General features: G+C 40.5%; 1 protein-coding gene across 2 annotated transcripts in view; it reads right to left on the bottom strand.

Moving 5' to 3' along the window:
- si:dkey-237i9.1 (SEC14-like protein 1) overlaps positions 1-26097 on the bottom strand; it is a 41161-nt gene extending 15064 nt beyond the window's left edge. The window contains exons 1-8 of one of the 2 annotated variants that reach the window (XM_017481460.3): positions 25796-26097; positions 21983-22068; positions 5250-5399; positions 4702-4833; positions 1939-2067; positions 1538-1781; positions 586-695; positions 62-251 (exon numbers count right to left, since the gene is read on the bottom strand). In XM_017481460.3, coding sequence (XP_017336949.1) covers positions 62-251; positions 586-695; positions 1538-1781; positions 1939-2067; positions 4702-4833; positions 5250-5399; positions 21983-22045 — 1018 coding nt within the window. In that variant the 5' untranslated portion in view covers positions 22046-22068; positions 25796-26097. The remainder of the gene's footprint in view (positions 1-61; positions 252-585; positions 696-1537; positions 1782-1938; positions 2068-4701; positions 4834-5249; positions 5400-21982; positions 22069-25795) is intronic. The other variant, XM_047159082.2, reaches the window with a different exon arrangement.
- Between the last annotated feature and the right edge of the window lie 1388 nt (positions 26098-27485).

Below are 27485 nucleotides of genomic sequence, written 5' to 3'. Positions count from 1 at the left end.
GAAAAAAAAGCAAGAAAAACTAAAAGAAAGAAAGGTTTGAGAAGTGTGTGTGTGTGTTCACCGCGGTCGTGATGGTGCCAGCCCCCGGTGTAGTAGTCGTGGAGGACCTGCGGCGAGCTCCAGGTGTCCAGCAGGTAATCCACCTGGTGCTGCTTCCTCCAGGTGAGAGACTGACACAGGATCTCTCGCGCTTTGTCCATGTTGAAGTCTCGCGCTCGCAGGAAGCGCAGGATGTGCTGGTCCTTCGGGATCTATATATACGATTTACAGCATTAAATACACAATTTCATACAATGTCTATATTATTACTGACAATTTAACTCACAGCAGAAGCTTCGAGCCCATTTTGGTCTCTTCCCCACAGGGACAGGAATACAAGAATGTACCTGACAGGTTTGACCTTGTGGGGTCATTTGGCTGGTCTCCACAACAACAAACTGCTTTATTTTGTTGATGACTTATTTTACTTATTCCTTTTGGTTTTTGATGTTTTAGTTATGGATAGGGTTGTAGGTGAAGCATAGTAAAGTGTGTTTGTGTGTGCATGACTGTGCGTGTGTGTGTGCACGTGTATGTGTGACTCACCTTGCCCTTGTGCGTTTCCTGCAGCCAGCTGCGGAGGCGTATAAGGCAGCTTTCCTGCAGAGGTGTGAGGTCACCCAGGTAACGGTTGATGTAGTCAGCATCCAGTTTATCTAACATGATGAGAGCGTGCGCGCGCACACACAATTTACATTAGATATATAAGAATATAAAAGGGGGTGTTGTACAATATTCAGTACAGATGACTTGATGTTACTCTAAATGCCCAAATCAGCTGTTTACAGAAGGATCACTAACTTTGTTATTATTATTAGTAGTAGTTGTATTACTGTTATTATTAGTAGTAGAAATAGTAGTAGCATAGTTATTATTATTAGTAGTAGAAATAGTTGTAGTATAGTTATTGTTATTATTAGTAGTAGAAATAGTAGTAGTATAGTTATTATTAGTAGTAGTAGAAATAGTAGTACTATTGTAGTAGTATAATAATATTACCGTTATTTGTAGTAGTAATACTAAGAGTTAGTAGTAGTAGTAGGAGGAAGAGTATTGCAACCATTATTTTTAGTACTAACTGCTACCATCAGAACTGTTACTCATCGTAATTATTATTACTTAGGAATAGTGATAGCATTATATTAATGTCATTAGAAGTAGTAGCATAGATAGTATGGTTATTATTATCAGTAGCATTGTTACCGTTATTATTAAGTAGTTTTATTAGTAGTAGTAACACAGTTATTATTAGTAGTAGTAATATAGTAAGAGTACTGTTACTATCATTGTAGTGAAGATATTATATAAAAAGTAGCCGTAGTATTATTGCCCATTCGTATTTTTCACCGGTATTAAATCTTTTAAATTAGTGCATTATAAGTTGATATGAGTTTATAGTGCCGTCTCTGATCATTTTAACACTGTAAACAGAACTCTTTTAAATACACATTACCAGAATTTGAATTATCTTTATTTTTTTTATTTAAATACTAATCACCATCGGGCGTGGCAGCGAGCGGCTCGTTGGCGCTGCCTACTGGGCTGCTGCTTTCTTTACACGCCGCAGCGTCTTTGCCGTTCTCTGCGTTTGTGGCGATGGCGATGGGGGCCGTAGTGGGAGGAGCCGGGGGCATGACTGTGACTACGGGCTGAACGGGGGAGGTGCTGGGGCTCCACCGGGGTACGTGGGTAATGCCGTCCTCCTCCAGTTCTCGCAGGTAGTACTCGATAATCTCTTTACCCTGCGCACAGGAAAGAGATATGCAGCGGCTTTTTAATATACGGCATGAATTTATCATATAAAGTAATAAACTACAACATGCTGTATAAAGTTGAAGCACAGGTCCTTGAAAAAAACCTGTCAATTAATGAAATTATTTCTCTCTCCATCATGGTTACCTTTTTGATGCTGTTAGCGTACTGCTTCATGGCGATTTTCTCCACAGTGCTCTCGAAACCGAAGAAGGATTTGATGTCCAAGCTGGCAGACTGCTCGAAACACGTCCAGTCCTCGTTCTCGGGGTGAACCTGACACGTGACAATCACATGCAAACTCTCACGTTATTCAATACAGAGGGCTTGTTTGGGTCTGTTATAATAATTCAATAAAACAATTAGTAATAGTTCAGGAACTATTACCAACTAATAACTAACAACAATATCGCAATAGATTACATCACAATACACCTTTCTTAGATCGTGTACACATTGCTATCTTTTTATTTTTTAGTGTTTAAGTCGTCCTTCTTGTCTTGCTCGCTCTACTAATTTTTCCTCTAATGGCACTAATGTCTGTAGAATTAAATTAATCAACACCGGGGAGAAAAATATGAAATAAAATAATGACAAGTTATCATGTTCAGTACAACATTTCAACAAACCAGGAAACACACAGATATTGAGATATTCACAATGTCTCATGAAAGTGGTGACATTTATTATGATAGACGTCAAATTAGGGGCGGGGCAATATGACAAACATATACCGTGATACTTGAGGACATTTCAACGATACACGATATTTAATGCAAATTTTTTTAATTAAAAATGAGTAAACATTATGAATTTAATGAATACCTACAACAACTGTTTAAACAAAAAAAAAAAAAAAAAAAAAAAAAGGATTTTGGAAAAAAAGAAAAATTTTAAAGCTTAATTAAGAAAAATAAAATTCATCTAATCATTTGCTTCCATTCAGTTCTGTTTAGATCCTAATTATTATAAAGTTAAAAAAAAAAAAAAAAAAATCACAATACCAACAATGTCTCAGAAAAGTGCATCGTCACATAATTTATCAAGGTATCGATACTTTCGTTACATCGACCAGCCCTACGTAAATTTTTTGCAGAATCCCTCAAATGTAATATATATTATATATAAATTGTGAAAACACAGCATTCCATGAACTACAAAACTGAATAAAAACAGATTCATCCATTTCTTTTATATATATATATATATATATATATATATATATATATATATATATATATATATATATATATATATATATATATATATATTTATAAAGTGTGACTCAGGAGCGCAGATGGCTAACACTCCCGAAAAAAACAGGGAAAGAAAAGAAGCGAGAGATCAGCAGAACGACGAGAGAGACGACAAAACTGCGCAAAACTGCACCGTCAGCAGAATTTCTGCTGCAACAACAGTAAAAGACAGAAACTTCTGGAAAATGTTAGACAGCATCCTCGTTAATTCTGTCTCTAGCCTTTCAGAACACACACACACACACACACACACACACACACAGCTGTATATTATACACACACACACACACTCATACATACATACACACACAGCTGTACATTATATTACATATACATACATACACACACACACACATATATACATATACATACATACATACACATATATATATATATATATATATATATATATATATATATATATATATAATCACATCACACACACAGTAGGCAAATAATGGTGCACCCATGCATAACACTGACACTCAGCTTAACCCCTACAGGAAAATAATCGACTCCAGGGTGGTGTGACGAAGCACTTACTCCGGATTTACCACCCTGACGTTGATTATTTTCCTAGAATAGCACGTCCTAGAAAACTTTTATAAAGTTACAGCTTTACCTCTGACTGTTACAGCGCTCTGACTCTGGAGACTCCTGCCATCTCCTGCCATAAATGTTAAATAAACGTCTCGTTACGTCAAGAAAAACTCGCCGTAACAATTCAGATTTTTAAAATCTGTTAGTTATTAGTGGTGCATCTCCATCAACGAGCTGTTACTATAGAAACGATAAGGAAATAATACACTCCGGGGTGGTGGGGTGCGTCACAGTGCGCAAGCGGCGTGTCACAACCCCACCGAGTGTGCTAGGAGTATGTGATTCCGCTTATACCACTGCGATTTATCAATGTCGACAACGTTTCATTTATTAACAAGCTGCGCATTTTAACGCTTCATAGTCAGGTTTTAATGCTGCGGAACATCCGAACGCGCTGTGGTGTAAATATGACTGTACACTAATTCACGCAATGGTATACAGTAGTTCGCCTACTGTAACTCGTTAGCGACGTTAACCTGAAGAGGGACTCACAAAGAATCACGCTGCTGTGTACATTTCGTGTTGTTCCTTTAATAATGGAAAGCTCTAGAAGCTGCGAGTGTGTGTTAAGCTGCTTCATGTTGTTCGCATTCCATCATCCAGCCCTGAATCTGTCCCGTACACAGCAACTAATCACACACACAGGGGGGCGCTGACAGTTACCACGTGCCACACACACACACACACACACACACACACACACACACACACACACACACACACACACAGAGCAGGAGAGGTTTTGTTAACCTGGTTCCTGCCCTCCCTCTCGGGGAAAATCTTTGTGAACAATGTGAACTCTTTGCTCTTGAAAGCAGAATTCCAGCTGAGCGGAGTCACGGTCTGGCTCAAAATCAGGGGCTGTTTAGTTTGCTTTTTAAAAAAATAAAAATGCGATTAAAAACACGTGTTTGTTATTACATCAACTCCATGACATGCGTTACGAAACCATTACCCTTTAACAGATGGTTTAAATACTCAAAAAAGAAAATCATATGTATTCCTGAGGGAAGTGTGTGCAGAAAGTGTGTGTGTGTGTGTGTGCGCGCCTCACCGAGTAGCAGCAGAGCTCATGGATGATGACCCGGTTGGAGAAGGTCTCGTTGTGGGACTCGATGTGCAGCGTCCTCTCTCGGCGGTTCAGAGTGTTCTTCTGGATGAAGTAAACATAGTCCACGCCGGCGATCTAAACACAATCACAGCGTTATTAACCTACACACCTGATCGAACAAACAACCTCTACGTTCATGTTCACACCACAACGCTAAGAAGGAGCCGATTGCTCAGAAGCTGTTGGTTCATTTTGTATAACATTCTAATATGTCATCGTTTCTATAGTAACAGCAATCGATATTGATACGTCGATGTTTTCTTGACGTTTATGTAGCATTTCTGGAAGGAGTCTCCAGTGCCAGAGGCACATGTGAGAACTCGTTTACAGAACATAACCTAGAGACGGACCAAAGAAAATGTCTCGTTCTTCAATAATTATATACATTTCGATCTTTGGCGAACTGCTGTGGTGTGAGAGGAATAAAACATGCAGGGACACTTCGGAGAAAAGAATGAAACGTATAAATAATTTATTAAACGTTGGCTCACCCTTTTCAGGAGTCGAGGGGCGTCGACGTCCAGCTTGCACCGCCTCTCGATTTTATGCGTGGAGTTATCCTCACTCGTTTCCTCGTCAAGGACATCGCTGTCCACAAACATGGGGATGAGGTGACACGTAGGGAACCTCCTCTCATACGCCTGAGAGAGAGAGAGAGAAATAAAACAAAAGATAGAAAGAGACACAGTGAGAGAAAAAGTGAGGTAGTGAGAGAAAATAAAGATAAATTAGGAAAGAGAGAGAGAAAGAAAGAAGAGAGAAAAAGTGAAAGAGAGAAAGAGAGAGGCAAAGAAAAAGAGAAAGAGTGAAAGATAGAAAGAAAGAAAGGAAGAAAGAGAGAAAGAAAGCAAAATAAAGAGAAAGAGAGGAAAAGAAAAAGAGAAAGGTAGAAAGAAAGAAAGAAAAAGAAAGAAAGAGTGAAGGAGAGACACAAAGAGAGACAGGGCAACAAAGAGACAGAGAGAGAGAAAGAAAGAGAGACAGATAGACATTTGAACATCCAAGCTGCAATTAGAACATGATGTTTAAAAAGTTATAAAAGTGTACTGTGGTATAATAATCATCCAGCTGTACGAGCAAGTTTCACCACATTCACCTAAACACAATCCTAAACTCCTAATCACACAATTATACAATACAATACGTTTCATTTGATACGTTATTATTGCAGCCATCATAACTACACGGATCATAGCTAGCTTACTGAGCTACCTGTACAGTCGTGTAGCCACGGTGACCTACGACCTACATTTCTCTTCTACGTAAACGTTTTCTGGGACTCCACCATCACGTAACAACGTCCCAGATCAGTTGATTACGTAAAAGGCGTTGATATTTTTTTTTAAATGTTCACGCTATTATAATAACAATAATTATAACATAGTTTATACTGTGGCTAGGAAAAAAGTCTCATGTCCTGATTGGTCGTCAGGTGTCAAGAATCAAAAAACGAAATCGTTGCCGTAACCATGACAACGGTTGTAACTGTATAGGTTTAGGGTACGTCTATGTTTATGCTTTGTCTTTTACTTCGATTGATGAAAGATGTAACCACGGCAACAATGTATAAAGTTAGTCTATAGATATTTGTGCTCTCTAGACTTTTTGATTTTTTTAAGTAGCCATATAGCGAGAAAAATGGGTGAGGCTAACACCAACAAACCATTCTGGCACTGTGTGTGTGTGTGTGTGTGTGTGTGTGTGTGTGTGTGTGTGTGTGTGTGTGTGTGTGTGTGTGTGTGTGTGTGTGTGTGTCCCCACTTTCCAGGACAAATCTTCTCCACAGGCATCCTGAGCACCAGGTCAGCAGATGGAACAGAAACCAGGGTGTGTGTGTGTTTTGTAACAATCGTGTGTGTGTGTGTGTGTGTGTGTGTGTGTGTGTGTGTGTGTGTGTGTGTGTGTGTAAGAGGACAAAGCCTCCTGCAGTTTTCAACAATCCAGTGTTTAACCTGTTGTACAAATCAGGTCGCACTTGTTTTACTAAACAAACAAAAACAAACAGCGGAGAACCAGGAAGAGGAGAGTGGAGCGTGACATGGGGAGACGGCGGAACGTGAACCGGGATCGCCATGTCCCTGTGAAGAGGAAATACCAGATCGGAATTTAAAACCCTTTCACACGCTAGTGTATGTGTGCGTTGGTGTCGTCTAGCACACTGAATTAGAATATCAGATCTGATCACACATTAACACACATTCTGATTCTCTCTCTCTCTCTCTCTGTCCCCCATGTCCCTTTCTCTCTGTCTCACATTCCCATTTTCTGCCTTTCTCTCACACACACACACACACACACACAGTCTCTCTCTACCTTTCTGTGCCCACCTTTTCCTCATCATGTCTCTCTCCCTTCCTACCTCTTTCTACCTCATTTCTTTCTCTTTGTGTGTCTCTCTCTCATCCACTCTCTTTCCCTCTCTGTCGCTCTTTCCCTCTCTCCCTCCATTTCTTTCTCTCCATTCTTCTCTGTCTCTCCCTTTGCATCTTTCTCTCTCACCCATCATGCCTTTCTTTCCCTCTGTCCATCTTTCTCCCTCTCCCTCTCCATGTCTCTCTCCCTCTCCATGTCTCTCTCTCTCCCTCTCCATGTCTCTCTCTCTCCCTCTCCATGCACCTCTTCATGTCTCTCTCCAGCCCACTCTCTCTCTTTCCCTCTCATTGTCTCACTCCAACCCACTCAATCTCTCTCTCTCTCTCTCTCTCTCTCTCTCTCTCCATCACAATAATAAATTCTTCATCTTCCACACACGACTTCATCCTTGTATAAACCTGCCCTGGCATATTACAGTGTGCGTGTGTTTTAATTACTCTAACACCGTAGGTAGGTATGTGAGTATGTGTGTGTGCTTGAGTACTCCCAACTGACACTATTCAAAAATATTTTTTTCCTTTTTTATTTAGAAACTTGATCTAAATTTTCCAACACTTGTACTCAAAAAATAAAAGAGCAGCGTTGTGGGCGGGGACCTCTATAGAGACCAATCGTTTCAGTATGGACCAAAAAAATAAATAAATAAATAAACAAATAAATAAATTATATATATATATATATATATATATATATATATATATATATATATATATATATATATATATATATATATATATATATATATATATATATATATATATATGTGTGTGTGTGTGTGTGTGTGTGTGTGTGTGTATATGTGTGTGTATGTATATAAAACACACATCAACAGCAAGAAATGTATCTGGTCAAACCGGAATGTGATGCACTGCAGATAACATTTTGAGCAAAATTGTGCATTTTATCTTTTAACACAATGAACAAAACCAAATTCTGAAAACTTATCATTTACGAAATAAATCTGAGGTGTGTGCGCGTGTGTGCGTGCTCACAGGCATACTGCAAAGCTTCTGTTACATCCAGAACGATTTTAAAACAGAAACCTGTCATTTCTTTATTCGTGTTTCAGAATCAGGAACCGAGCTGCTGTATCATGACGTGACGATACGACGAAAAATATCATATCACGATAGACTGAAGTGCGTTTCTACCAAACACGATAGATCCTTTAATTCTCTAACAAACTCCCAGTGTTAAAGAGGTACGTTTAAAAAGAAATACAACTTACTTTAATGGAATAAAAAAAAGACTAGAGCTGGGCGATTTGAGAAAGAGGTCATATCACGATATTTTCAAAAGGAGTTTGATGTGTATGAAAATGTGCTGGTTGACATGACAACGCGATACTGATATCGTGATAAATGATGTGATGATGCGCTTTTCCGTGATATTCTGGAAATTTTTTAATATATTACATTTTTTAAAAATTATTACAAACTTGACTCAACAAAGAACACACCTGATGTGACGTTAACGTTCTGTACATAATCTTTAAAAATGTTTTTTTTTTTTTTTAAATCTCTTTCTCAGTGTTTTATATATATATACACAATAAATATACTTTTACAAATATACAAATGATATAAATATACGAATTATTTTTAAACGCAACAATACTGTACAAACACACAGCCACACACACACACACCCACCCATACACACCCTGAGCTGAACTCACGCTGAACAAACAGTTCGCTTTAATTCAGATCCTGTGTAAATGTGTATCTAAGAGCCGGTTTGATACAGGATGTTCTACACACAAACACACATACACATACGACATTGCGCTCTTTACAGGAAAGAAAAACAAATGAAGTAAATGCATTGTTTGTAAATGAACTCGAATACACATCGACACCAGCACTTACAACTGTCTCTCTCTCATCTATCTGTCTCAATCTCTGTATCTGTCTGTCCCTCTCGGTCTCTCTCTCTTGCGGTATCTAACTGTCTCTCTCTCTGTATCCATCTGTCTCTCTCTCTGTCGCCCTATCTCCATCTGTCTATTTCCCTTTCTCTGTGTCACTCTCCATGTGTATCTGTCTCTCTCTCTTTCGGTCTCTCTCAATAACTATCTGTCTCTCTCTCTGTATCTATCCGTCTCTCTGTATCTATCCGTCTCTCTGTATCTATCCGTCTCTCTCTCTGTATCTATCCGTCTCTCTCTCTGTATCTATCCGTCTTTCTCTCTCTCTGTATCTATCCGTCTTTCTCTCTCTCTGTATCTATCCGTCTTTCTCTCTCTCTGTATCTATCCGTCTTTCTCTCTCTCTGTATCTATCCGTCTTTCTCTCTCTCTGTATCTATCCGTCTCTCCCTCTGTATCTATCCGTCTTTCTCTCCCTCTGTATCTATCCGTCTTTCTCTCTCTCTGTATCTATCCGTCTCTCTCTCTGTATCTATCCGTCTCTCTCTCTGTATCTATCCGTCTTTCTCTCTCTCTGTATCTATCCGTCTTTCTCTCTCTCTGTATCTATCCGTCTTTCTCTCTCTCTGTATCTATCCGTCTTTCTCTCTCTCTGTATCTATCCGTCTCTCTCTCTGTATCTATCCGTCTCTCTCTCTGTATCTATCCGTCTCTCTCTCTGTATCTATCCGTCTTTCTCTCTCTCTGTATCTATCCGTCTTTCTCTCTCTCTGTATCTATCCGTCTTTCTCTCTCTCTGTATCTATCCGTCTTTCTCTCTCTCTGTATCTATCCGTCTTTCTCTCTCTCTGTATCTATCCGTCTTTCTCTCTCTCTGTATCTATCCGTCTTTCTCTCTCTCTGTATCTATCCGTCTCTCTCTCTGTATCTATCCGTCTCTCTCTCTGTATCTATCCGTCTCTCTCTCTGTATCTATCCGTCTTTCTCTCTCTCTGTATCTATCCGTCTTTCTCTCTCTCTGTATCTATCCGTCTTTCTCTCTCTCTGTATCTATCCGTCTTTCTCTCTCTCTGTATCTATCCGTCTCTCTCTCTGTATCTATCCGTCTCTCTCTCTGTATCTATCCGTCTCTCTCTCTGTATCTATCCGTCTTTCTCTCTGTATCTATCCGTCTTTCTCTCTCTCTGTATCTATCCGTCTTTCTCTCTCTCTGTATCTATCCGTCTTTCTCTCTCTCTGTATCTATCCGTCTTTCTCTCTCTCTGTATCTATCCGTCTTTCTCTCTCTCTGTATCTATCCGTCTCTCTCTCTGTATCTATCCGTCTCTCTCTCTGTATCTATCCGTCTCTCTCTCTGTATCTATCCGTCTTTCTCTCTCTCTGTATCTATCCGTCTTTCTCTCTCTCTGTATCTATCCGTCTTTCTCTCTCTCTGTATCTATCCGTCTCTCTCTCTCTGTATCTATCAGTCTCTCTCTCTCTGTATCTATCTGTCTCTCTTTGTCTCTCCGTGTCTCTCTCTCTCTCTCTCTGTCTCTCTCTCTCTGTATCTATCTGTCTCTCTTTGTCTCTCCGTGTGTCTCTCCCTCTCACTGTCTTGTTCTCACATAGTGTGAGAGGGCACAGCAGAGGTGTTTTGGAGAATCTCGCATTACAGGCGGGGATTGTTTAGATTTTGTTTTACGACTTGAGACAGAACCGTCTTTGTGAGCGTGAGCGTGTGTGTGTGTGTGTGTGTGTGTGTGTGTGTGTGTGTGTGTGTACGACAGAAAAAAAAAAAAAAACAAGCGATTGATTCAAGCTCAACTCATTCATTGTATTCAGATGGACAGAAGGACTTATGTAGGCTTTACACACACACACACACACACACACACACACACACACACACACACACAACTGTACTCGGAGCAAAACAATCATTTGGACATTACAACAAAAATTTGTAAATATGTTCTAAAAGGATAAATTGAAAAACAAAAAGTAAAACAAAAATTAGTAAAAACTTAAAGTTAAAAAAAGACATAAAAATACTACAACTTTATGATTTATTTTCCCCCTAACCCTTGTTTGAAATTAACATTTAAATAAATAAATGAATTAAAACAACAAAATACGAAAATGCGTGATAACGATAGTATGGTTGCAGTTTTATCGGGGGCGGAGCTTAACCACACTTTGCATTAAAATATTACATTGTACACGGTTTAATTGCTAACCGGGACAGATGGCTGTTTTCTAAAGAAAATGGAACAATTCTAGCCTCATTTATCCAAATCTAAATATGTGGAAATATGTGGAAATAAGAGAAGGGGGGAAAAAAGATATGCATACAAAAATATATAAATAAATAACAAATGAACACAAATAATTAATAAATAAATGTAACCATATTCCCCCCTCCTGCATCTTCAACTTTTTCCCCAACTTTTTTTTTTACCTGCACTACATCACATTCGCTCGTCCGTGATGTATTTTTTCGATCGTTCCAATGTGACAATTGACGGAAGTACCGTCTAAAAACTTCCACGATGTTCAGAATATTCGCAGGAAAAGACCCGGCAGTGTGCGAGTGGACACGAGCAGGTTTCCCTTAAACCTACAGCGATCTAAAATCTATAGTGAAAGAAAACATCCTCGTGTAAGACTGAGAATAATAAATCTAATCTACAGACCTAGCTAGGCTAGCTAGTCATCCGATACTGGAATACCTAGGACTGGTAAGAGCGTTGCTATGGTTACAATGAGTGTGCGATCAGCCTGGAATGAAAGAGAAATATAATAACTACTAATAATAGAAAGGCTTTCTATTAAGAGCCTGAGTAACGAGTCTGACTCATTTACACCGTGTTCATTCATACAGCAACATTACTCATTATGCGCACACACACACACACACACACACACACACACACACAAACACACACACACACGTGAAGGTCAGAAGCGGAGTACAGTCACTGATTATTCCTGAGAGTAAATTTGATGTCTGAAGCTGTTATAAGCTCTCGGTGCTGTAATCCGATCAGAAACTAGGTCGAGGAGAGAACACGCTCAGAGCATGAAGGTTAGGAAGATCGGAAATCCGATCCGCCTGCGTTCGCTGGCTGCTGTGTGTAAATTTATCCTGTACACATTGCTCTCACGGCCTCTCCTCCTCTCAGTGTGCTGATATTCTGTATCGCTGGGATTTGTTCATAACGCTAGTGAAAATAGTGATTTTGGGGGGCGTGGCCTCTCCGGCTTAAAAAAAAAATTCTGATAAACAGTAGCAGATATACATTGCTATATATCTAAAGCGAACTTATTAAACACAACTTACACACAGATCAAAACAAACTAGCTGTACTACTAGCTACGTAGCACTCACCACACGCAGCGACCATCTCTACTTCCTTCCCAGTTTTACTTTTCTTATACGCGTTTAACGTGATGTCGTACATCAAGATACATCCAACATGGTTATAAGTTTTTCTTCCAAACAACAAATGAGAACTAATTGCAGGTGGAGTAGGGAACCGAAGAAAAGTCGGACCACGAGTGTCGTATGATTGGCTCGAGGAATTGTTCGAGACAAGCGTTCGGATTGGTTGTACGTAATTGGCATAGAATTGAGAAAAATTGCTTGCTGGAGCTGCAGTTTCCATACATACGCGTACATATGAAGAAAATTAACTGTCGCAATTAATTGCATTGCCATTCACGTGAACTTCAGGGTTAGTCGGAAATAAATCGCATGTCCATACTGCGTACATATGCAGAAAATTAGCGGTCACCATTAACTGTTTTGTAACTCACTAGCAGGAACTTAGGGTTAGCTGTAATTAAACCACACCTCTGTATTGTGTGTATACGCAGAAAATTAACAGCAGGCATTAATTGCTTTGTCAGTTGCTATCGTGGATCAGTCGTAAATAAGTCAAAGGATTGTTCGTAAATAAATGGGTTAGTCGTAAATAAATCACATCTCCATATTGTGTGCGTACGTGGAAAAATAACAGTCGCCATTAACTGCTTGGTCATTTGCTAGCAAGAATATAAGGTTAGCTAACGTAACGGTCGCCATTACTTAGGGTTAGTCGTAAATAAATCGATCCATCTTCAACCGCTTACTCCTTTTCAGGGTCGCGGGGAACCTGAAGCCTATCCATTGGGCACAAGGCGGAGTACACCCTGGACAGGGTTCCAGTCCATCACAGGGCACAATCACACACACACTCACACCCCCATACGGACACTTTGGACATGCCAATCAGCCTACCTTGCATGTCTTTGGACTGGGGGAGGAAACCGGAGTACCCGGAGGAAACCCCGGCAGCACGAGCAAACTCCGCACACATGGCAGGAATCGAAACCCGGACCCTGGAGGTGTGAGGCGAACGTGCTAACCACTAAGCCATTAACTGATTTGTCTTTTGCTAGCATGAACGTAGGGTTAAATAAATAAATTGCTTTAAATAAATCACAGCGCTGTATTTCGTATGTACGTAGAAAATGAAGACTCAGAATGAATTGCTTTGTCGCTCGCTAGCACGATCATGGGATTCGCCATAAATCTCTTAAGTCCGACAAAATCAAACCACCTCTGCTATAGGTCACCGTGTTCAGATGTTATCCGATCTCTCAACTGCTTTTTACATTTGTGATGTTCTAGAGCAGGGGTGTCCAATCTTATCCGGAAAAGGCCGGTGTGGCGCAGGTTTTCATTCCAGCCAAGATCAACTGATTAAACAGGTGGAATCAGGTGTGCCTCCTGCTTGGTTGGAATGAAAACCTGCACCCACACGGCCCTTTCTGGATAAGATTGGACACCCCTGCTCTAAACGACTGAATTGGCAAATGTGTTTTAAAACCTAAATCGCAGCGGGAATCTAAAGTTCACAAATCTGACCGTTGTGTGATTCTAACACACTATTTCTGTTTGGGTAGAAATAAGTAAACACCAGCACGCAGGAAGTGATCTCGTGCGGTCATTTCTGACCACGTGTGGTAGATAAATATCAGCTCTGCCATTTTAAAACTCTTTCGAGTTTCTTAGAACCACCGCTACACATATCATGCTAATCTCGTGGTGAAGACGAGCGTGCACGGAGCTTTCACTTTCAGTCCCCAGACACAGACAGAGTGCGGTTGGTTTGGAGGCTGATTGCAGGTTTGGTCGAGTAATTTCAGCTATCGGGTTTTAATATGTGGTGTTTTGTGTGTCGGAGCAGCCAGCAAACTTCTAATTAACACGTCTGCATGGTGAAACGTTAGACTTGATCCCTAATCAGTGCTGTGTAAACTTGTTACTTAGGGGACATCTCTCGCTCTCTCGCGCTCTCTCTCTCTCTCTCTGTGTCTCTCATGCACACACTGATGTCAGGGGTTGTTTAGTTTATATTTAGCAGGAACTGTTTAGCTATAATGATAGACAGTGTGACTGCTTTGCCTGATGGAGAGATAGACCCCACCACAAAGATAAAGGTTTTGATAAAAGTTTCAGCACAGAGTCATTTCCCGAGCTGGTCATGATGCAGCAGAAATAAATAAACGGTTGCTTCAGAGACAGCAGACGGTGACTACACATCTTACACATCTCTCTTCTTGGAACAATTAAAAAAAAATAACAGAAGAAGAGGAAATGAGAGCAGTGATGCAGAAAAGAGATGCAAGAAGTGTTATCTTTCACTAATCCGCTCCCCCTACTGTTGTACTGAAGCTGTTGTAATGGGGGTTTGGATGATTATTGATTCAACATTTTAGCTATTTAGATATTCTTGTTCTTAACGTTTAATCATTTTGTTAAATTCATTCCATCTCTCTGCAAGGAATAAGTCACTGCAGATCAGGCAAACACACACACACACTTATTATACAAAAATGTATTATTTATAATAATAAAGTGTGTTAACGTTAACATTTATTAACTTCTCGAGACGTAAGTTAGTTCCTGTTCTTGCTAACATTAGAGCAGCTACAAACAGCTGATCCAGACTCAATTTTGCACCTACTGCACCTTTAACCTGGCCCAGTTCTAATAAAGAATCCGCGCCAGAACTTCCATAACATACATGAACACAATCTGGGTCCAATTAGCAAGAACAAATGGAAGGCAAAAAAGATCATACTATGTTTTTGGTGGAAGGTTTAAAGGCGTGTGCTTTATCGCTTTAAAATGTTGATAGAGTAACTGTGTGTGTGTGTGTGTGAGCGTGCGTAGACGAACATCACACGTGCACAGAACACGGTGTACTCGACGCCACGTGATCCGCACATGCGGTGATCGAGGTTGAATTAAAGATCACGGTAGACTGCTGTGCAAAGACACTTGAGGTCACACTATCAGTTTCAAGATTGTGTGTGTGTTGCAGAATACTCTCGCCTTCACTCGCTCAGAGCATGGAGGGGAAAAACAACACACACACACACACACACAAAAAGATATCTGCTGTACATTACTGCACTGCGTACATCGCCCCCACCACCCGCTGCAGAGAGAGAAAGAGAGAGAGCGAGAGAGAGAGGAGAAGCTTCATCAGGCTTCCAGAACGTTCTGTCGCACTTTTCCAAGTCCAGATCACCACAGCAGCCGGAACAAAATAGCGTATAATGTATTAATTACGGGGCCAAGCACTGAGGATTCTATAATACATTCTATTATAAATCTACTTATTATTATTCTTATTATTATACTTCCACAATGGCAGTCTATAGCAGCCCATAGAGCGCTTTGTAATCCTATCAAATTTGGCACAGTGATAGAGTCTCAGCTACCTAGAGAACAACTTTGGTGTACATCACTCAACACTCAAGCACCATCAACAGAGCAGAGCTGACCATACGTGTGATTCTTTGAGTCATGTTGAGCTCAACGCATACCTTGATGTTAATTCCCACCATTTTGGATTTTTCAACATCTAGAATATTTCCAAAACTGCTTCTTCACTTCTTCCCCTCCAATCATCACACAGCGTCCTGAGACCAACCCGAACAAAACTCTTAGATTTTTGATATACGGGATGTTACGTCAATAATTTGAAGGCGAAGTTGCCAAATAGGAATTGTGGGCATATCTCGGCAACACACTCAGGTGCTGCTAGGATTCACAAATTATCCAATAACTTAGCCCGTAACAAACTGCCCGTAACTTCTGAACCAACGGATGGTGATGTAACAAATTTGTTACCTGTCAAACAGGAAGTTGGTCATTTTAAATTGAAAAAAGAACAACTTCTCCTGCAACTTTGGTCCAATCATCACAAAATTTGAATCCCAGCATCATAACGTAGGCCGTTACGTCCATCAATTCATGGCGGTGGTGCAACGGTTCACAAATGAGCCAAACTGCTCGCAACTTCGGAATCTGAACCACTTATTCCCTGGAACGTGCCAATTGGTGGTGATGTAACGAATTCTGATTTGTCAAACAGGAAGTCAGCCACCTTGAATTTTATCAAAAAGTTCTCCTCCTATAAATTGAGTCCGATCATTGCACAATTTGGATCACAGCATCATGAGATCAAAATGAACAAAACGTGTTTCTCAAATTTGCGATATGCTGGACGTCCATAATTTAATGGCGAAACAGGAAGTGACGGCATATCTCAAACGCTTTTACGTACTGACACCAAAGCAGTCACAAATGTTTAGCAACATGACCTAACATTAACCAACAAGCTGCGAGTTCGTTTGAAACTTGAGAAAAGGGTCTTTACAGAACGCGACACTTCACGCAACTGTTACGGCGAGGTTGTTGGGATCAGATCGAATATCAGCTGATACGCAGATCTCGATTTCAGTACTGTATTAAGAAAAAGTTGGCTCGGCACAGCTTTTTTTTTGTGTTTTTTTTTTTTTGGAAATCATGCTGCTAGGCAATAATCGTGAGGTGCAAATATAATTACTGCACAGGTCTAGTCATGCAATTCATTTTCAGGATTCTCTCTCACTTTCACGCGCACTCAGAGAAAGACGCCTCTTATCTCCAGGCGCATTTTGCACCGGGCCAATCTGTCCCGTGTCCAACAACAGGCTCCGTTGACTTATATTAACCTTCGTTCTTCATTTGTACCTTCTCTAACTATTGTTTCCTGTGCATGAATTGGAGCCGATGTTCTGACCTGCTCTCATCTTTTAATCTTTAATCCCCCTGCCTTTGGGTAATCCCCTCGGCATGGATTTTAATGGCACGTGGCGTCGAGGATGATCTTGACCGCTAGTCTGTGTAGTAGTGTGTTGTGTAATAATAAAAAATGGTGCCTAACCAATAGCCAGTATTAGTATCGGGTTGAAGGCAGAAACAAAATGGTGGATCGGATACATCATTAACAACTTGATACGATTAAAAAAAACAATCTAATCAATCTAATTTTTGTTTTCTACATTAAAAACAAACACTATTGAACATATTGAGCCGGATGTTTCCTCACTTTTCCTTTCTCTTTGACCTTCTAAGGACAATGTAATAAATACCTACAGCGTACGAGATTTGAAGAAATGCTTTTGCACAAGTTATATATGAGAACCAGATCTCAGGGAATCTTCCGGGGAACCGTTTTAGATGAAGGCTATCATCAGCAACAACAACCACCACCACCACCAAGATGACTATCGCTTCCTCCATGATGAAAGACAGCGTGCGTTTTCAAATCGACTTCCTTACTCTGCTGCAAAGCTCGTCTGTGGGGCGACTGTTTTTTTATTTATTATTTTGCATATCCAAACGCTACAGTGAGCTGAAGGTCATTTTCCTGGTGTGGGGGGTTTCAACATGGTTGTTTTTACCAGATGTTTAGAGCTTCAGAGCATCCTGTCCTCGCCCGAGTAAGAAAAGCAGATTTAGCATGCTAATGCCAATGCTGGCGTCGATCAGTCTCAAACAAATTGACGATTAACGAACTCCGCAGATTGTCCCGTTGTCTTTATGTAGTTGTTACGTTACCGTTACTATAGTAACGGCTCCTTTGCTGGGACTTGCAAGGCAGATACTCTGCGGATTTTACATTTACGGAAGGTAAAGCCGTAACTTACGTGTTGTGGTTTTCCAGTATTTACTCGAACATTAAACGTAACTGTAAACAAATAAAAAACATGAAATGATGTGTCGTTCCTTTAATAAAGGAAATACTGTAATCGTCGGAATGCTGTTGTGGTTTAAGAAGAATAAAACACTTCCAGGACGGTGCTGTTATAGAAAAATAACTTCAGGGTGGTAACAGTAACTCCACTTCATCACACCACCATATCGTTGATTATTTTCCTATTACAGCACCACACAGAGAGGGTCTACTGAATTACCTTGAAAATATGGTCATGTAAGGTGACCATGTAAGACCGCACTGGAACGAAAACATACAACACACACACACACACACAGAGAGAGAGAGAGAGAGAGAGAGAGAGAGAGAGAGAGAGAGAGAGAGAGAGAGAGAGAGAGAGAGAGAGATCCTGGCTATAACAAAAACAGCAGGGAGCAGAATTCTCCCGTTGCTGCCCTGGGGAGCTGAACTCATTCACTCTCAGTTGCTGTCACTGTTTTTCCCATTAGTGTTACTGCGCAGCAAATTCTCTGCAGCACAAATGATCCCACATCGCTGCTTTCCTGGTTCCTCTAGAGGAAAGGTCATGCAGGTCACGACCTCAACAGGACGAAAAAATGCGCGCATTTTGTATACTTTTTTTAGAAAATAAATTAAAATAAATAATTTTTTTTTTTTTTTCCTAAAGTCCACTATTACTATGGAAATAAATCCTGTTTGCACACTAAACTCACACAAGCAGGTATTTTGGGAAACAGCAGAATGTTCCACCTGCACGTTTACACAACACGGCAGGAATGTTCTGGAAACATTCCTATCGGAAATAACGCAGTGGAAACGATTCGAGTCAGACGCCTCGTCCAATTTTGAATTCGACTTCTGGTTACTTTGTCAAAACCCTTCTAACGTAAAGCTCAAAAGTCTCCGAGCGCCAGTCGTTATTCGGAAAAATCGCGTCTGGATCGAGGATGTCTAGTTCTTAGAACGCGTGAACGTAAAATGTTATCGCAGCTAGCTGTTAGCTCTTCGTAAAAATGAAAAAATATCGAAATAAACAAACAGCGCATTAAAAATCATACAGGAGCCATTTTCAGTCCTGAGCTCCTAAAAGCTTCCTCATTCCTCAGTCTGATGACCCTTCACTTGTGCACTGTTACAATATCCTGATTAAATCGTAATCCTAAGAGATTTTTACTCCGTTTAACTTGTTAAGATTCATGACGATGAATGTCTACGTGACTTGGTTGAGTTTACGGAGTGAAAAACTTCCATTTGAAATAAAAACAGAGCGGATCTGTTACAGCTGTTACGAGCCACATTTAAGACGAATACTCAATTGTCGATTAATTCACACGACTAGTCAAATATTCGTTTCTGCAGCACTTCGACTATGACAGTTACCTCAGAACTCAGACATTTTCCACCTCCGTACGTTCGAGCTACAACGTGGTGAGAAATCCATGGACGTTCGTCTTGTGTCAGTAACAATCTAGCCAGCTGACTGTGATGAGTGATGTAAATATGATCTAAAGCTAACACGTGCATACAGTATATAACTCATTTAAAACTAAGACGTGATGCTGCGTTCAGTGTTCACGCTGTGAGCGGCCATTTTGATTTGAGGTCACACGCTGAACTCTGGGGTAGAGGAGTCCATCGCGGGTTTCCGACGGATTTGAAGGAGCGTTTTCTTTTTTATTTATAGGCAAATTTTTTTGGGGGGTGGGGTTGGGGTTAACGGGTTAACGCAGTGTAAGGACACATCTGGGAAAGTGCTAAACCTAACACCTGATTCCGTCGCTGAGAAAAGCTAATGGACGCAGTCTGGCTGAAGTTAGGCACTTCCCTGTTCCTGAGAACAGAAGTGGTGTGTTAAACAGCCGAGCGAACGGAAAGGGAAGTGTGTGCGTGTGTGTGTTTAAGAATGCTGCAGTGAGGGAGGGAAGGAGAGAAAAAAAGAAAAACACTTCTCCGAAACGCCTCTGACACGCAGCCAGCTGGCCCGGCTCATGACACGAGAATTAAACTCTTACACGCCTGAGAGATGAGAAAACCGTTTCTCCAGAACACTTCGGATACCACGAAGACATTCTTCTGCTTTTTTTCTGCAGATGGAAAAAACCCACTAAAGCAAACTGTCGCAATAATGTCTAGTTAAAAAACAACAACAACAATAAAACAAACACGTTTACATGCGCACTAACAATCTGATCAAAATCCGATTTAGGAGGATTATTTACATATTTCTACAATTTTTTACAACTAATATTTAAATATTATGTTATTTTATTATATTATTACATATACACACCATAATCAAAAACAAATCATCGTTAATACGGAGAAGTTTTCTTTACGTAAGGATATGTTTCTGTAACGTTTTATGGAAGGAGTCTCTAGTGTCAGAGGTAAAGTAACTGTTTTCAGGACAGATTTTTTTTCCGTGTAAACAAGCTGCGAGGAAAAAAAAGGGGACTGGCCATTCACACGTTACATCAGCCAAGTGAGAACGGGAACTAACTTCAATGTAATTATAAACGGATAAAAAGTATGACGTGTTTTGCTTTAATGAATAAAAAACAGTAAATTGCTGAGGCGTAAGAGGAAAAAAAAAAAAAAGTCTTTCATGAAGTGTGTGTAATATTTAAATTCTACAAAAAATGATTTAACAATTTTTTTAAAACATATATTAAAAAAAAAAAAACACGAAAAACGAATGAATTATTAAACTTAATGCATTCTCTGCAAAATGATAATGTTTCATCGCAGCGCTCAGCCTTAACGTAGATTCGATCTCGAAGCTGCCTTGAGCAAAATAGTCTCCGGAGGAACAAACCGATCGGTGAGACGAGTGGAAAAAAAACGTAGATAGCGCTACGGGACGAGCCGGGACACGCTGGATGTTCTGGTACGTTCCGTACACCAGCTGAACGACGCTGGGAGCTGCGCCGATGTTTTTGATGTTTCACGGCTGGAGCTTCAGCGGCTTTACTTACTACATGGGAATGTGTTTAGCGTGAGGAGTGCAGCTGTAAAAATAAACAATGAAAGACAGAAATATGCACAGGAAAAATAAATAAATAAATAAATAAATAAATAAATAAATAAATAAATAAGGGAAAGGGTTTTGTGGTCAAAAAGCAGACACGAGTGTTCATAGAGAGAAAGTGCTGAACAGCAGATTCTAAAAAATGCTGCGAGGCTGAAAATATATCACTTTATCACAGAAAACAGGAAACAGGCGTTGTCTGTCTAACGCAGCGCAACACTCCATTAACCTCAGCTCACATCGATGATGCTGCAGTCTGAAAACACACACTCACACGCACACTTCAGAACATCAAGAATCTCCAAACACACAAACAGAACCGGGAGGAACGCAAGGATGCCGCGTGCTAGCAAACGACAGCAACAATCGTCCTTTTAAAACGCCATGGCTTCGTCGGATACATGTCTCACGTTCCTGAAGTCCTGTACACAGACAGTTTATAACTGCGACAGTACTGTCAATGCAACAGATGTTTACAGCTTTGAAGCCAAAAATGACTTTTGATTATAGTTAAAAAAAACAAAAAACAAAAAAAAACCCCGGAGATAGTCATGGATGGAGAAATAGGAATCCCATCTGAACAGGGCATAAGACAAGGATCATCATTACGATATCATGCTGCACAAAAAAACCTGATACCAAATATTTTCCAATAAATTCGTTTGAATCAAGTGCGGATACAAATGAGGCCTGCTGATTTAAAAATCAACAACAGAAGAACAAATCCCTAGTTTAAGAAGTTTTGACATTCAAATCACTTCCAAGATACAACCACACCTTCTACTGTTAAACCCCAGCCCCTATCGGAGTCACTTTGTGGCTTTGTCCTTTTCGTTGCCAGAACCCACGTCACCACGGAGGCCGACAGTTGTTAGCAGCGTTACCATGGTAGCGGTAGTGTAAACTTGTACTCACAGCCATGACCAGCTCGAAGGGGTGCTTATAGACACGAACGGGGGATTGATACTGTTGCACCATCTTGGATAAGATCTCAGGCCAACCTGAAAACATACAAGAAAGGAAAAGGAAAATTAGCTTCATGCTTAATGTGTCATGGCGTTACGATTGGACAGTTACGTAAACGTTTACATAATATTTAAAAATAACAATTACAATACATTTACGTCTCCTGACATAAACAGAAATGTTGCCTGTAAAATAAATAAATAAATAAAACTTGTTTGATGATAATTTTATTTATATGATATTATTTATATTACACCACAGTGCGGTTGCTAAATGCTCTGATGCTCGAATCTGATTGGTCAGAAGGTGGGTTAATTCTGAACAACAGCACAGCTTGGACAGTAATATGAATGACAGGCTCCTATAGTAACAGATCGCTCGTGCGGAGGTGCACGGTGGACGCTCCGCATAATCTAAGACTAATTAAAAAAACGTCATGTTTAACAGAGAGGAAAGTAAATCACTGATGTTTTTTTGTTAGATGGAGTTTATTTATCTAACGAATATGGAAGGAGTCTCCAGTATCAGAGCTTTTAACAGCCACAATAACAGCCACAATGCTTTGTAAAGTTTTATCAGTACAGGAAAGTCTTCAGGACAGAGGAGTTTATACTTTCTGCAAAAGAGAGAGAGAGAGAGAGAGAGAGAGAGACACTGGTGAGAGAGAGAAAGCGAGAGAGAGAGAAGGAAAGAGAGAGAGAAACTGGTGAGAGAAAGCACGAGAGAGAACACGAGAGAGAGAGAGAGAGAGAGAGAGAGAGAGAGAGAGAGAGAGAGAGAGAGAGAGACTGGTGAGAGAGAGAGAGAACAAGAAAGAGAGAGAGAGAAACTGGTGAGAGAAAGCACGAGAGAGAGAGAGAGAGAGAGAGAGAGAGACTGGTGAGAGAGAGAGAACAAGAAAGAGAGAGAGAGAATGGTGAGAGAGAAAGCGAGAGACTGTTTACAATGCAGTTATAATGTAAGTAGGAACAGGCACTAACTTGTCTCTCTCTCTGTTCCTAAGCATTAAATGAACTATAAGGCACTTAAACATGGCATGTCGTTGGGGAATAAATGAAAGAGTGATATTTAAGTAAGCGGCTGACGTATAAAAGCAATAACACACTCCAGACTCGTATTGTGCCGCATCACACCACCACCGAGGCGTCGATTATTTTCCTAAAACCGCACGCTCTGTAGTGTGTTACTCTTTACGTATCGTCCGGCCCTGATCTTCTCAGCCTTACACAGCCACTCCCGCTGAAAATGAATAAAGAAGGAAAAAAGAAAAGACGGGAGTGTAAATCAGGAGTGGGCAGAAGAGGATGTGATGTGTAACAGTAAAGGGCAGCGCTGGGAGCTTTTACAGGCGATTAAAATCCCTCTCAGGTTCATCGGCCCTGAGGTCTGGCACATCGCCCGGGCACTGAAATACTGCAGGAGAGAGAGAGAGAGAGAGAGAGAGAGAGAGAGAGAGAGAGAGAGACTGTGTCTCATTGATAAATACACCGCTCCTTTACGATCGATACACAGTTATAAAAAAAAAAAAATAAAAAAAAGAGCTGAATGAAAGAGAGCAGCCAAGATGCTCATTCATTAAAACAAGGTTGTTTCCTCAGCAGCCTCCGGGTTTTTCTCTCTTCAACTTATTATGACAAAAAAATAAATAAATAAACGCAGATTGTTACGTTTCCGAGAAACCGCAACACGTAAACAATCCGAAAACCCGACGCTGAAACTGACGGCTCCTTCCATAAACGTCTCCTTCGATATGTCAGGAAAACGTCACCAAACTAGCACCTTTTATATTCGTTTACAAGTCCCTGCGAAGGAGCTGTTGCTATAGAAACGATAAAGTACAACAATCCTACAGGATGCCGTGAAGTAATCGACGACGAAACGATACAGATATCGTAACGAGCGACGTTATGAATCGTGGGTTTTTACTTTTATAGAGTTAAAAGATGTCCAGCAGTGAATCCATCGTTTGTTTATTTTTTAAAATACTTTTCTCTTATATTATCAAATGTTTTAACTTAAAAAAAAACAACAATATATTTAATAAAAATATTCTTTAATTGAAAAATGAACGATTTCACCTATACTTTCTCCTTTTCAATGCTAATTTGTTTGTGGACATAAAAAAATATGGTGCAAATAAATAAAATACATAAATCTGAATAAACAAACAAATGAAATCAACATATAATAAAAGCAAAAGTATAATATACTTAAAAGTATGAAAACATTTAAACAAATGTAAACATAAAAGTAAAAGGATATGAAAATATTATAATACAGTCTCCTACAAAAGTATTGGAACAGCCCAATTCTATCTTTTGTGCTATACACTGAAGAGGTTTGGGTTTGAGAGCAAAAGACGAAGATGACGAGAGAGTTTAAGATTTCAGCTTTTATTTCCTCCTATTTACATCTAGATGTGTTAAACACCTTAGAATATGGCACCTTACATTATAAAAACAAAATATTGGACCATGAAACTGACAGGTGTTTCTTATTACCCAGGTGTGTCCTGATAGATTGATGTTTAAACAATGAATAGCTCTGAATATATACTCTTGGTTTGAGTCTTGGGTTTCACCTGTGAAGACTGTATTTATTGTTAAAAAGAATAAACCAACATGAAGACCAGAGAGCTGTCTATGGGAGAAAAACAAGCCATTATGAAGCTGAGAAAAGAGAGACAATCTATCAGACGCATTGCACAAAGACTGGGCATAGGCAATACAACAAACGGAACACATTTATCTGTAAATGAAGCAGAAGGTGTTGAATGCTCAGCACCGGAAAGAGAACACGGCTATAAATAAGACGAGAAAAAGGTCTCCGGTCTGTGTGGAGTCAGGAACAGCATTCCAGAGACTCCGGTTCCTCTCAGAATTCGAATAAACACACACACACACACACACACACCCACACACACACAGTGAGACAGGGTGGGATAGAGACAGAGAGAGTGAGACAGGGTGGGATAGAGACAGAGAGAGTGAGACAGGGTGGGATAGAGACAGAGAGAGTGAGACAGGGTGGGATAGAGACAGAGAGAGTGAGACAGGGTGGGATAGAGACAGAGAGAGTGAGACAGGGTGGGATAGAGACAGAGAGAGTGAGACAGGGTGGGATAGAGACAGAGAGAGTGAGACAGGGTGGGATAGAGACAGAGAGAGTGAGACAGGGTGGGATAGAGACAGAGAGAGTGAGACAGGGTGGGATAGAGACAGAGAGAGTGAGACAGGGTGGGATAGAGACAGAGAGACAGCTAAACAGACAGAAAATTTTTCCTGATGTGTAAATTCGAGTTAAACTCAAAACAACCCAAAACACACACACACACACACACACACACACACCGGTGTAAATACGCAGGGAATGAAATACATTCCTAAGCAAGACTAAATGAACACGTTTATTGCAAAACAAAACAACATTATTAACAAAAACAACATAATGTTAGCCTGAATAACTCGGCTAAAACCGCTCATAAACACACACACACACACACACACACACACACACACACACACACACACACAGAGCTGTTCATGTAAAATTAACCAAAACATAGAGTGAATCAGAAATGATTCATTAATGCATTAATGAATGTTAGGTTACAATAACTAGCTAGCTAATCACAATTAGCATTGTAGCTAATAAACACAGCAGTCGGGTTACACCAGCTAAGTAAGACAGCTAGTTAGCGACACCGGCTAGCAGAACAAGCTAAACCATATAGATGGGGTTAGATGTGTGAATATTACTTACCGGTTAAAGTGATTTATTTCGGATTAAAGGTCCGCGGTGTGTGTATGTGTGTGTGTTTAGGGGTCTTTATTATTATTTTGTTCCGGATGAAGTTAGCGCTAACTCTCCCGCAGCCTTCCTTCTTTCCGGACTGTGAGCCAGGCTGAGAGAGAAATTCTCCCGTTAAATGTCTCCTCCATCCAACTGGAGCTCTTCCCCACGCTCAGGAAACATCTCCTGCAGAATTAAATGCACTTCCAATCGCTTCTGCTGCGCTCCTGCTCCTGCTTCTGCTGCCTCTACCAGCCCCTCCTCCCTCCACCTGCTCCTCCTCCCTCCACAGCCCCTCCTCCTCCACCTGCTCCTCCTCCCTCCACCTGCTCCTCCTCCCTCCACAGCTCCTCCTCCCTCCACAGCTCCTCCTCCCTCCACAGCCCCTCCTCCTCCTCCACAGCCCCTCCTCCTCCTCCACAGCCCCTCCTCCTCCTCCACAGCCCCTCCTCCTCCTCCTGCTGCCTACACACTGAATTGACAGGCCGAGGGCACATCTCAAATCAACACTACATCCCTATGTAGTGAGCGAACCAGGATTAAACCATTTTCACAAATCCAAAGGTGGCGTTTGAGATAGACAATACATCGATCTTATACACAGGATCGCACAAAATGGCGGATCAACTATCGATTTCGATAGATAGATAGATAGATAGATAGATAGATAAAGATGGAGAGACACAGGCAGAGAGACAGAGAAAGATGGAGAGTGACAGAGAAAGTAAGAAAGAGTGGCCAGGATAGACAAAGACAGAGAGAGACATAAATGGCAGAGAGGCATAGATAGATAGGGAGAGAGAGAGAGAGAGGGAGAGAAGACACAGAGTGAGAGAGAGAGAGAGACAGAGAAAGCAAGACAGAGAGAGAGATCTGTTTATTCATACATTTTTTCACTACAAAAATCTTGTCATGCCGATAAAGCACACATTGAATTGAGAGTGAGAAACAGAGAGAGAGAGAGAGAGAGGCCCATTTATTACAGGTTCATTCCAGTCTACGATCTTTGGCACAGTTTTGCTGACAGAAATGACAGAATTATTCGGCTGTGAGTTGGAAGGTGGAAGGTGTAACATGGCGGCTGATTTAGTGCCACTGAAACAAAGATGGCCTTCGACAAAGTTCTGTCAGTGAGAGAAATTTCTCACACGATGCTCATCTAAAATCCACCAACAGGACGACAGCAAACTTATGAATCCCGTAAATGAAAGAAATATCTGTATTTCCTGTGAGGGAAATTATTCATTTTTATGTATTCATAGTTTTGTTCTTGTTCTGTTCATATTCATCTGAGGATAACGCCTAAGAAGGCCATGTCGTGTCACTGAGATCAGTACAGAATGTTGATCTGTTTAAAGAGGCACAAACATGTTCTTCTGTTCAAGGTTCGTCTGCACATCTTCAAGACCCTAAAACAAAGCCTGTTTGAACTGCCTCAACCTGCATCTTATCGGTACACAGAAGTGTGTCATGCTCTGCGTTTCATACATATAGTAGTGGTTCAGCACGAGCACTTCAGAGCACTCTCATTATTCTATCCTGCTTTATTCTATCCTGTATTAACCATCTTTCTGTAATAAACCTTTTTTACCTTCAGAGAACGAGTCTGCGAGTGTTGTCTTATTTCCAAGAAATTCCTCAAACTCGTTTTCGTTTTTAA

The sequence above is a fragment of the Ictalurus punctatus genome, chromosome 12 (genome assembly GCF_001660625.3).
Source record: "Ictalurus punctatus breed USDA103 chromosome 12, Coco_2.0, whole genome shotgun sequence".
Classification (NCBI taxonomy): domain Eukaryota; kingdom Metazoa; phylum Chordata; class Actinopteri; order Siluriformes; family Ictaluridae; genus Ictalurus; species Ictalurus punctatus.
This window is presented reverse-complemented; position numbering and strand designations above follow the sequence as displayed.